The sequence below is a fragment of the Sarcophilus harrisii genome, chromosome 2 (genome assembly GCF_902635505.1).
Source record: "Sarcophilus harrisii chromosome 2, mSarHar1.11, whole genome shotgun sequence".
In the NCBI taxonomy this organism is placed as follows: domain Eukaryota; kingdom Metazoa; phylum Chordata; class Mammalia; order Dasyuromorphia; family Dasyuridae; genus Sarcophilus; species Sarcophilus harrisii.
The window spans coordinates 531,594,632-531,606,884 of NC_045427.1; the positions used below are offsets into that span (position 1 = coordinate 531,594,632).

A 12,253-nucleotide genomic window follows, 5' to 3' on the forward strand; every position below is an offset into this window, starting at 1 on the left:
GCTAACTGTAGATTCTATATCAATGATCATTTAGAGAAAAATATTTTGATTTTGTTATTTACTATCAATGTCCTTGGGAATGCCAGTTAATAATCTAGTTTTATATCTGTAACACAAGAGTGTTGGACTAGATGACCTTTAGGGAACCTTCCAGCTCTAAGTCACTATGATGCTACAATCATAAAATAGCATGATGGGCAATCAAGAAAGAAAATGGGAACTTGAACTACTTAAAGAGAAGAATAGTGTCCAACACTAGGTCCTTTGTTGGAATCTTTACAAACTGTTAAGTCATTAGAGTTGATAGAGACAATAATTATCTAATTTAGCATGGTTCAGTATGATTAATCTGATCCTACGAGGAGACGTTATGGACCAGAACTTGAAACAAGGTACTAAGTACAACTGCTAGAAACAATGCTTGTGTTCACACCTTTAGAGAGTTCATATTAGCAAGAAGTATTTAAGTACTCACTGGAGTTCATACGTTTAGGAAATTTCAGGGTTTAGTATGAGATATCTGAATTCACACCTCCCTTGAAGCTTTTAGGGCCAGAGAGCATACTAGGAGATATCCCACAATCCCATTCTCTCAGAGGAGGAGTTAACCTTTGGGCGATCATATATATAGAGGAAGCTCTTAGACCTTCAAGGAAGTTACTTGGGAACATTGACTGGGATTGCAGAGGAGCACTCTGGTAGGAAGCCCACAAGCCCTCCCTCTGAGGCAAGAGAGATTCATTTTCATCTTCCACCTTTGTGCTGGCTGGAGGCTGAAGAAAGCAGAGGCAGGAGCAAAGGACAAAGCTGCAAGAGCTCTTAGAACCAAGCAGAAAGAGAGCCCTCTATGAAAACTAACCGGGCTATATTGAAGAACACAATAAAAGATCTGAACTTTTATCAGCTGACTGCGATTTTGGGTGATTCTTTACTTGTAACTGAAACTAAAGATGCCTCCAGAAAACCTCCCCGAGAAACCTGCTCTCTTCCAGAGAGAACTATTATTATTTAAAGAAGAAAAAACACCAACAAGCCTTGTTAGTCTTGATTTAAAATTTTTTTTTCCCAATTACATCTGAATGTTTAACATTTTTTATCCTTTACGTCCCACTTCCAAAGATGGCAGACAACCTGACATAGATCATACATACAAAAGTCAATCATTTAAAACATTTCCATATTAGTCATTTCATACAAGAAGACTTGAACAAAAAATAATGAAAAAAAGAAAGTGAAAAATAGTATGCTTCAATCTGTATTCAGATAATATCAATTCTTTCTTTGCAGAAAGATAGCATGTTCCATCACTGATTATCTAGAGAGTATGGATAGAAAGACAATCTGAATGTAGGAACTAAGGCTGGCTAGCTTGGAAAAGAAGACAGTAGGAAAGATTCTCATGTAGAAGAAGTATTAGACTTTTTCAGCTTTTCTCCCCCCTGGGTAAGACTAATAGCAATGAGTAAAAGTTAGAAGAGGACACATAGACCTTATTTAAAAACAATGCTTTTTAACAATGAGGGCTGTCCAAAAATGGAACACAGGCTGCGCTGAAAATCAGTTATTTCTCACTAACTCACAACTGTAAGATTTTGTAATTCATTGAGAAGTTTAAGGTTATTCAGGCTTGAAGCTGCGCAATTTACCATTTCTCACAACTTGCTTCATTATTTCATTACTTATTATTTCTCCTACTTTGTCTTCTCTTGACAGTCACAGAAGAGGCAGCAGTTTTTTTCACAGCTAAACCTCTCTATGTGCTCATGATTCTATCTTCCACCTCCTCCAGAACTTTGCTCTAGTTATCAATTCCATTTCTTTCATAAATCTCCACTTTTCCCAAGAACCATCATATGTGTTCAACTTTCCAAAATCCTATTTAAGTGAATTTCCTGGGATGCTTTTGTCCTGCCTATTTACCATCTAATCTTTCACCAATCTCTCAAACTTTGAAATTTGCTACATTTAGTACCTCTTCTTTATCTATCTTGAAATTTAGCTTCTGCTCACCATGTTAACTTATTCTTTTTTTTATGTTGTGTCCAACTCTTCATGACCCCATTTGGGGTTTTCTTGGCAAAGATACTGGAGTGGTTCACCAATTTCTTCTCCAGTTCATTTTACAAATTAGGAAACTGAGGCAAACGGAGTCCAGGACTCTCTTTACTGCACCACAGTTATCAAAGACCTCCTCACCACTGAATTGCTTCTAGGAGATAAACTCCAAATCCATTGAACATTTAAATTTCTTTATCATCTGGCACCAGCCATCTTTTTAGATGTATTTCACATTACTCATCTTCCTGACCTCGGCATTCTAGCCATACTGGCCTACTTGAGACCCTGTGTCTTAGTACAGAGTATCACCTATGACTGGAATATCCTTTCTTTTCCTTTTAGAATCTCAATCTACATGTTGTATTTCCCTCCCCTACCCCACTAGCACATGAACTCTGAAAAAACAGAGGCTTTTTTTTTATGAAGCAATTGGGATTAAGAGATTTGTCCAGAGTCACACAGCTAGGAAGTGTCAGACCAGATTTGAACTCAGGTCCTCCTGACTTCAGGGCTGGTTCTCTATGCACTGCATCAACCAGCTGCCCCAGCAGTCAATATTCACATGACTCAATGTCTTGCTAACAAGAATTGCTTAATGAAGTGTGTTGCTTGTGTTTGAATTAAGTAGCTTTTTTGCCATGTTTATTTTTCTTTACTTTTTTTTTTGCAGTAGTTTGAAACATTTGACTATTCTATCCAACTAGAGTCTTTTCCTTAAGCTTAAAGGAACTTCTATCTTAGTGGTTCCCCTCCCACCTACATAGCCATTCTTTGTCTTTATCAGCTTTACTTTAAGTTGAGATTTCCTCAAACTTCTGTCCTTGACTCTCTTCTTTTCTAATGTCATTCTCTCTCGATAATATTTTCATCCCCATAGCCATATCTAGGCAGGAAAGTTTTGACTTCTCTTCTGAGATGCAGACCCACAGTCCAATTATTTATAGGACACATCTAAGTTGAATGCTCCATCAGCATTGTTTGGACATTATCTTTTTTTCCAAATCTGCTCCTCTTTATTTTGTAGCACTCAGGAACGGGTATCTTTTAGCACTGCACTTTGCTAAAGACAGTTTTCTAGTCTTCCATATTCTAAATTTTGGGTTATTTTAAGACTCTTCTCTCTTTTTCATATTTTTTATCCATTCATTTCTCAATCTTTCTTGGCATTATGTTCACAATATCTTTTGCATTTCTCCTATCTCACCATAAATCTAGCACCAGACAACCTTTCTTATTTTAGTTAATGATATTCCTTTCCATAACTGTATACTGTAACTAAAATAGACAATTACACTTTGGCATACATCTTACAACTTTCCATCTTTGAGCATCTGTTTACACTTTCTTTTAATACTTAGGATATTTTCCCTACCTTTCTTAATCTGTTGAATTTCTATCAATAATTTAAAGCTCAATTTGAATGTTACATTTACATATAACATTTCTTGATCGCTTTGTATGTAACAACTTCTTGCTTCTGTGCTGATTTAATGCAGTTCTCATGCATCACTGTACAGCATACTTATTTTCATTTGCTTCATCTTTCTACTGATATATAAGTTTCATGAAGACAGGGATCAATTACACTTTTTTCTAAATATATCTTCTCAGAATCTGTCATAATGCTTCCCCATAAAATAGATGTTTAATGAATGTCTCTTGAATTGAAGTGAGCTTAATGGTGAATTTTTAAAGAAGTGTTTAAATTAAAGCTATTGATATTCTTTAAATTATAAAATTGAGAACAAGTTACATAATTTTTATATTTTTACCCATTTGGGGATGGTAGATAATTAAGAAATGACCTCATATTTGGTCTATTATTATCCTGGTGTCAAAAACAACTCATTTCTTAATGAAGGTAATTTTTGAAAAATAATACCAAATATTTTATCACATAAATTCAGTTTGTCTTATTTCTCTATGTATGCAGAAATCCTAAGTGAGAAGATAATTCATTCTATTGTTTAGAATTTTTAAACATTTTTTAAGTCATGAAGTGCTATTGTCAGTTTTATCATTAAGACAAACATTATAATGTTTGACCCATTTGGCCTTCAAACATTTATATAGGATTGCTAATTGGCTTAAGCTTCCTATCACCTGATTTGACCCTGTTTAAATTTCCAGTACAATATATGCTCTGTGTTGCTGCCATATCAGCATTATGATCTTGGCAGCAAAATGGATAAATTTCTAATGTCATCTCTTTCTGGCAGAGAAATCTAAACTTGCATTTTGTTCTTTTTAGACTGACTAGAAAACAAAACACATCAATTTGGAATTTCCAGGCAATTTTTACCACCTTAATCTCAAGGTTTTCTAATCTGGATTCAGTCCCTAGAATTCTATTCTACTTGTTAATAACTAAATACAGTAAAATATAGTATTATGCCTTCAATTTCTTTGACTTTCTTCAATATCAGACACTGCTGACAATTTCCTCTGTCTGGAAATTCTCCTTTGGCTTCTTGACATTACACACCCCTGGCTCTTCTCCTACTTCAATAACTGATCTTTTCTGTCTCCTTTGCTGCCTCCTCTTTCTAGTTCTACTCCACACCTAAAGGTTTCTTTCAAAGCTCTGCCAGCTTTCTCCTTTCATTTCTTTCCCTTCCTTTCTTTTCCTATCAATAAATCAATCAATCAGCAAGTATTTCTTAAATGCCCACTAGGTGCTGGGAACATAGAGGGGAAAAAACCCCACAAACCATGCCCTTATAGAGATTACATTCTATTAAGGGACACAACATGTATTCTGTGTGTATATGCAAATATGCATAGATGTAATGCATGTATATGTACACATACAAGAGATAATAAAGTAGATGTGTTGTTGGGAAGTAAGTGCGTACTACCATCTAAATGCAGGGGTCCTCAAACTACCGCCTGTGGGCCAGATGCTGCAACTGAGGACGATTATCCCCCTCACCCAGGACTATGAAGTTTCTTTATTTAAAGGCCCACAGTCTTAGGGACAGTGAGCTGGCCCCCTATTTAAGAAGTTTGAGGACCCCTGATTCTAAAGGGATAAGCAAAGCTCTGATGTTCAATGTGGTACTAGGGATTTTAAGAGTCATAGATGAAGAGATAATGCATTCTAGCAATGAGAATAAAAAGAGATGGGAGATAGAGGATCCTGTGTGAAGTACAGCAAGAATGCCATTTTTATTTGAACTGGATGGAGTATGGGAAGTTGAATAATCTAAAATAGAGCTGGAAAGGTAGATTGGAGCCAGGTTATAAAAGATTGTAAATACCAACAAAGGAGTTAATATTTGATCCCAAAGTTAACTATGGAGTCATTCTTGACTAGTATGGGAATGGCATGCGTAGGAAACCCATTTCTTTTCTACTGTTCATTCTATCTTCAGGTATATTTTCCATGCTGTTACCTAACTTATTCTTTTAAAAAAGAGTGAGAATTAAAAATGAACTTAATCTTAGTTTATTTGCATTCCTATCTATTTTTCACCTTGTTGACAAAGTGCTCATTTTGGTTTTGCTATTTTTAGAATTTTTATTTTATAAATACTGTTCATAAGAGTTTCTTTAGACTGGTAAAAAGTTATTAATAATTGGAAGTATTGAGATAATTTAGAAGATGTTACTAAACATTTGGTCTTTTATTTCTCACTGGATTCTGTGATCAGGTAGATTGGCTCAATTTATCATGTCTAGTATGTATAAATCACTTTGATGCCTACAAAAATAAAAACATAAATAAAATACTGCTCTTGCCTTAGAAGAGCTTATAATCCTTTAAAAAAATATCTCCTTGAATGGAGAAATATTAACAATTACTTTAAGTGTTTTATGATAAAGAACTCTAAAGAACCATCCTGGGTTGTGGTTAATTTAGCTAGAATTTAACTAAAAATCAAATTCCCATTCTTTTTTGTTAACTTAGTATTTCATGTTATTCCTTGATTTTTAAAAATATTTAAATATCTTAAAGTTTATCAAATATAGGTTCTCCATGTAATTTGAAAATCTAAAAGGTGTTAGTGTAATGCCGGAGAAACTGAGGCAAGATAGAGATTAGAGAGTTTTTAATAATTATTAAAAAGAGATTTACTGGGACCAAATGGATCTATGGTTTGGCCTTAGGGCTGAATGAGACTATTGTCTCCAAGAATCTAGCATCCAGCCTGCATCCAGCAGCACAATGCAAGTTCTCAATGACGTTTATACACAGAAGCTAAACAAAGACAAGGGGTGGAGTCCAAACTCTGGTGAGTGGGACTCTCCAGGCAGGAACCATAAATCCAGTTCCAACAGGTTGGGGGGGTAGAAACATAAATTCTAACAAGCTGGGAGTTAAGAAAGTATCTGACTACAGACAGAAAGTCTTGATTCCCCCTTTTGAGTTTACCCATTAACAATTTATAACCTTAGAGCAAATAGCCCTGAGTTATAGCAGTCTTCATGAACCGGAGTGGGTGTTTGCAACTAAGGTTGTTGAGGCAGAACAATTAAGGAAACTGAGTCAGGAGCAATTAGGGACACTGAGGCAGAACAATTAGGGAAACTGAGGCAGAACCAATTCAGGGAAACTGAGTCAGGACAATAAAAGAGATTGTGACACAACATTAGTATTTAGATTTTTAGCAAAATGATCTGCTTTCTCATTTTTAACACTATATATTTTATTAATTTAAATGTTTGCATCCCTTTTGAATTTATAAATATATTTGGTGGCATTAAATTTTAGTCTAACTTTTTCAGACTCACTAATTTAATCCTTATTTGACATTACATTTAAAAATAATGTTTTACAATTTATTAACAGGTATACAACATGTTTCAGCACCACAGCCTAGGAATTAAAGTTAATATTCAAGTCACCAAGCTTGTACTTCTTCGAAACCGCCCTGTAAGTTCTCATAGACACTTTGGATATTACATAATACTTCTAATTTTTTAAAAAATGACCTATATGTGTGGAACTCAAGTATTTAAAAGTATCCCTTCAGGAAAACCCTTCACTGATGTTTCCTACTGGCTTAAAAAAAAACAGTTATTATCAAAAGCTACTTGTAGACTTCAGGTTCTACAGAGCCTACTCAACTGGACTAGCAGTAGCCCATTTCTGTAGCTCTAGGCCTAGTAGTTTAGTTGTGTAGCAGAAACAGAAGATTGATTACTAGGTCTTGACCTTTTTTGACCATGATGATTCATCAAATTACCAAAAATATATATATAAAATGGACTTCAGTTCTCTGTAGCTTACTCCTGATCACCCAGACCATGAGTTAGGAAATTGTGAATTCATATCCTGCTTCAAATACTTAAGAACTGTGTGACTCTAAGCAATTTATTAATTTCTTTGAATCCCAAGTTCCTCATCTATAAATGAGGGACTAGTTTCAATGACCTCTAAATCCATTGCAGTTTTAAATCTATGGCCCAATGCTGTCTCTCTGAATGCATTGAATGAACACTTATTTGCCTAAACATTTTCTTATTTAATTATTCTCTCCCCCCTACCGCCTTTTTTTCTCCCTCAGGCTAAGTTGTCCATTGGACACCATGGAGAAAGATCCTTAGAGAGTTTCTGTCACTGGCAAAATGAGGAATATGGAGGAGCAAAGTATCTTGGTAATAACCAAGTTCCTGGTGGAAAGGATGACATCCCCCCAGTGGATGCTGCTGTTTTTGTAACTAGGTAATATAGATTTATATTTCGTTGATATGAAGAAGTAAACTCATGTATGTTTAAAATATTCAATTTTGTGTATTTTAGAGTTTTTATAATTCTCAAAGAAAATGTGTAGTTCAAAATGAGGTTTGAAGCAAATGTGAAGCTACTTGTTAGTTGACTTAGGCACAATATCTAAAGATGTACCAACATAAATTTACAGTTTTATGTGAGACATATACCAGAAGATTATTTGATAATTCAGATCTTGCAAAGATAGGTCAAAACTATCTAGTTTAAAATATGTCTATAGCATCTGTGTATGCTTCTCTTGAAATGCTATGTAAATTTAAGTTATAATGATTTAAATAGATGGCATCAGATCAATATTACACCCATTTGACACTACTTAAACTTGTTTGTATACTCATAAAATAAAGACACTGTGTTTAACTAAATGAACTTTGCCATGTGTCTGGAGACAGAACTGGGCCATAAATTCCTTAGAGAGATTCGTCAGTTGTAGAAAAATGGAAAGGAAAGATTGTCTCTTGAAAATTGGTTTAGGCAATATTGATGTAGTTTGTGCATCCCTTTCCTTCTTTATTTTCAATACTTGTTGCAGAAAGGCCTCTTTTTAAAAATCATTAGCAATAATTAACAATAATGTCTATAAGAGATTCACTTCATTGCTGCTTGAAATAATTCATTTGCAAACTATGGTAATGTTTTTCTTCCTAACTGAATTTGTCTACTTGACTAAGCTAAGTCTAAATATTTTAAAATTATAGATTATAGTTAAAAAAAATCATCCTAAATATTCTGGAGTAAATTTTAATTTTGGAATATTCTTTTTCAAATTAAGCACATCTTTTTTTTTTTTTTTTTCTTCTTGATTTGGTATCCAGATCAGTATTGTACAGCAAGTAGGTACATAATTGATGTTTCTTGAATTGAACTGAATTTGTTAAGGAGACATTGTAAGAAGGGGATTATAAAGATAAGATATCATGATTCAAAAACATACCCTTGGTCTCAAGATTATAGGAGCAAAAGTAGTCAGATTTAGTTGTTTGGAATTGGGACATATATGTATATGTAAAATTATATAATAAATGTAACACAAGGTATAATATATAAAATATTAAATCAAAATATATCAACAAATATCTAATCAAGATAATGTGTTAAATATAAAGTATTTGAATACATGTATATAAGTGTGTGTATTGCATGCATATATGGATATATAAAAAGATATATGAAATGTGTTTATATACATACATGTTATGCATGTATTTATCCATATACATTATCATGTGGATTCATTACACGTCATTTTGTATATATGTGTATACATGCATACATACATATACACATACACAAGGAGGCATATGTACATAAACACAAACCTACATATGTATGTATGCATATATGTAGGTAATTAAAATATCCTGCCTTTGCAACCTTCAAGTTCAAAGACCTTTCAGGTTCTTTCATAATCAATCATTTTTCAGCCTTATTAACATTATTCACTTTTAGCCACTCTACTCCTAAATCAGACTCTCCTTTGTGCTTGGAGATACAAATAGTATCTTCTTGCCTCTCTGCCTTTTTTCACACTGTTCTTTGTGGCTAGAAGATCTTCCATCCTTCCACATACTCTAAAATTCAAGTCTAATGCCACTTCCTATTCTTATGGCAGGGAGGAAATCTCTCCCTAAATCCTCTGTTCAGTAATGATCTTCCCTTTGCAGATTTTATAGTACTTCATTTTGCAAATTTCCCTTTTTATTAATTAATTGTCCTTCTTTTAAGATTGTGTTTAACTTTTGAAAACAAAAAGAAATTGAGAACAAACTAGTGAAAAAGATGAGGGTTCAACTTGCTATTATGATTTTTTATTTAAAAAATATAGTGATTTACGGGACAGCTAGGTGCCACAGTGGATAGAGCACCAGCCCTAAAGTCAGGAGGCCTTAGACACTTAAGACTTCCTAGCTGTGTGATCCTGGGCAAGTCACTTAACCCCAATTACCTCAGTTAAAAAAAATACAGTGACTTGCAACAAAGTGACTTTTCTTGGAATCTTAAGTCATATTCCAAAAAATATATCTAAGCAACAGTATTGTCTGTGGAGTAAATAGATAGACTCCCAAGATAACTACTGTGATAATACTCACTTGGATTTTATATATTTTGATATATTTATTTTTAAAATAATCTCATTACCTTTTAGTCCTATCATATACTATTTTCTCCTTAATAATGTTCCCTTTTTCTACTGAGTTGACAAAATTATTGTGAATGGACTTATTGGGAATATTCAAGAAGCACTGTCACCAGAACAAGAGCTAACAAAGCTCAGCCCTGTTCAAGAGTTCTCATCAGACATGAAATCATCTTCAGGCATTGGTTTAGGTTTTTTTAAAAAATACTTTCCTTAACACATTGGTAATATTTTGTCTAAAAATGCCTCCTTGTAATTGAAGCATATGGGATAAGGTCATTTTAGAACACTGTGGTGCTTTGTGTTGGTATTCATTAAAGAAGAGACTAAAGAGTATTTTATGGTAAATGGAGGGAACTCCAAAGTCTGGAAAAACCGGAGTTTCTTCAGCTGTAAGGGAAAGGATAGACTTTTTCTACATCTTTGTGGTGACTATGTTCTAATACTTTTGGGAAAATTCTTAATTTCTGTCTCATCTTTCCTGTCTCTCCTTATGCATCAGTTTTTCTTCTTTGACTTTATTCATTCAGCAAACATTTATTAACTGCTTATTATGTGTCAGGCAATAAGCATAGTTATATAAATTAACATCTTTTTTAATGAACCTTTTTTTGAAGAAAGTAAGAAGAAAAGACTGGGATAAATTCATGTATATACAGCTCCACCTATAAGTCTTTGCCAAACATCACCTTAAAGGCACCAATGTAGTCCAATGAAAAGAGCATTGAATCTGAAATTAAGAATTTAAATTCAGCCTTAGATACTTACTAACTTTGGAATTCTTCCAAATCACTTAACTTATATCTATCTGCTTAAAAAAACATTAGGTAGCATTTATATAGCACTTACTACTAGGCACTGTGCTGTCTCCCAATTATTATCTCATTTGATTCACACAACAACCCTGGACAATAGATGCTATTATTATGCCCATTTTACAAATGAGGTGACAGGGTAAATGTCTTGACCAGAGTTATACAGATATAAAAGTCTGAGACAGATTTGAACATGGTTCTTTCTGACTCTAGACCTGATTGTTTAAATAATATGCCACATAGTACAGGTAGTTATGAGGATAAATTGAGATATTATAAAGTGCTTTACAAATCCTATTATGTTATATAAATGCTAGTTATGACAGCATTGTAAATGTAGTAAGATTCAGTAACTTAAATATGTGTTGGGTATATTCCCCACAAGCAATAAGATGATTATTTAACAACTGTTAGAATTGTAGAAAGCTGTTAGAAAGTAGCTGCTCAGGTACTGATGATAGCTATGAAGAGCACACCATTTGTGAAAAATTGGGCATGAGAATATTTCTGTTCTTTAAAAGTGATTGAATTTTTCCAGAGTAATCTTATATTTACCCTAGTATTTAGTTGTATGCTCCACAAAGCAGACAGTGTTTAGAGTGAATTCTTGCCTTGAGGGTCCTGAATCCTTTTACTAGCCAACTATATAATCCTGAACTTGACTATATAATCCTGGATGCTCACCAGCTTTGACAGATGGACCAGTAACAGAGGATATGAAAATGACATCATGTCCAGTCAAAGGAAGCGAGCCAGAAAAAGCAGGAGCTGGGCTTGCATAAGTTACAGCTGTGTAGAAGACCAGAAACCGCCCCTGCAGGGGCTGACTCTTTGGGAATGTTGCAGAGAGAGTCACATGTAGAGCTACAACTATAAAGGAAAATCAGGACCTTTTTCAATCCCTCTCTCCAGCCTGTCTGGTTGGATTATTCTTACCTTTGGTTCAACAACTATTCCCCACCAAGTAGGAAATAGTCATATTCCCACCAATTCCTTCATTTCTATCCAATGCCATGATGATAAAGCAATAGAAGTGCTGGGGAAAATTCTTGTAAGGAAAATGAAAAAGAGAACTTCCCTGTAGTTTGACTTTCTGAATATATTTATTTGTTTTTTGCTCTCCTTCAGCACCTAGTTTAATTCCAGATGCTACTCAGTAAATTACACACACACACACACATTATATAATTATATATTTATCTGGTTCTTCAATGCAAAATGGATTTCTATTACCTCAATTGAGATGATATATAAAAGTATATGACAAATCTTAAAGCTATTATGATGATAATGATCATTATTTGTGAGTGTGGGTACTTAGCATAGCTCTCTTAGGAAACATGGTTAGTCCTATCAGGTTTCCAAAAGTTGGTGAGGAGACACAGGCTTCTTCAAGCTGTCAGTGTGAATGAATACAGAATGAGAAAGTTGGATATTTGGTAAATGTCCCAGAGTTTCACATGAGAAATGAACAGAAGAATCCAAAGTTTTCTTTTTGTTTTTGGAGGA

At 34.1% G+C, this 12,253-nt stretch overlaps 1 protein-coding gene across 2 annotated transcripts in view; it reads left to right on the forward strand.

Annotated features, from left to right (window-relative positions):
* ADAMTS17 (ADAM metallopeptidase with thrombospondin type 1 motif 17) overlaps positions 1 to 12,253 on the forward strand; it is a 473,015-nt gene that overhangs the window by 108,913 nt on the left and 351,849 nt on the right. For both annotated transcript variants that reach the window (XM_031955494.1, XM_031955493.1), the window contains exons 5-6: positions 6,851 to 6,934; positions 7,569 to 7,726. In XM_031955494.1, coding sequence (XP_031811354.1) covers positions 6,851 to 6,934; positions 7,569 to 7,726 — 242 coding nt within the window. The remainder of the gene's footprint in view (positions 1 to 6,850; positions 6,935 to 7,568; positions 7,727 to 12,253) is intronic.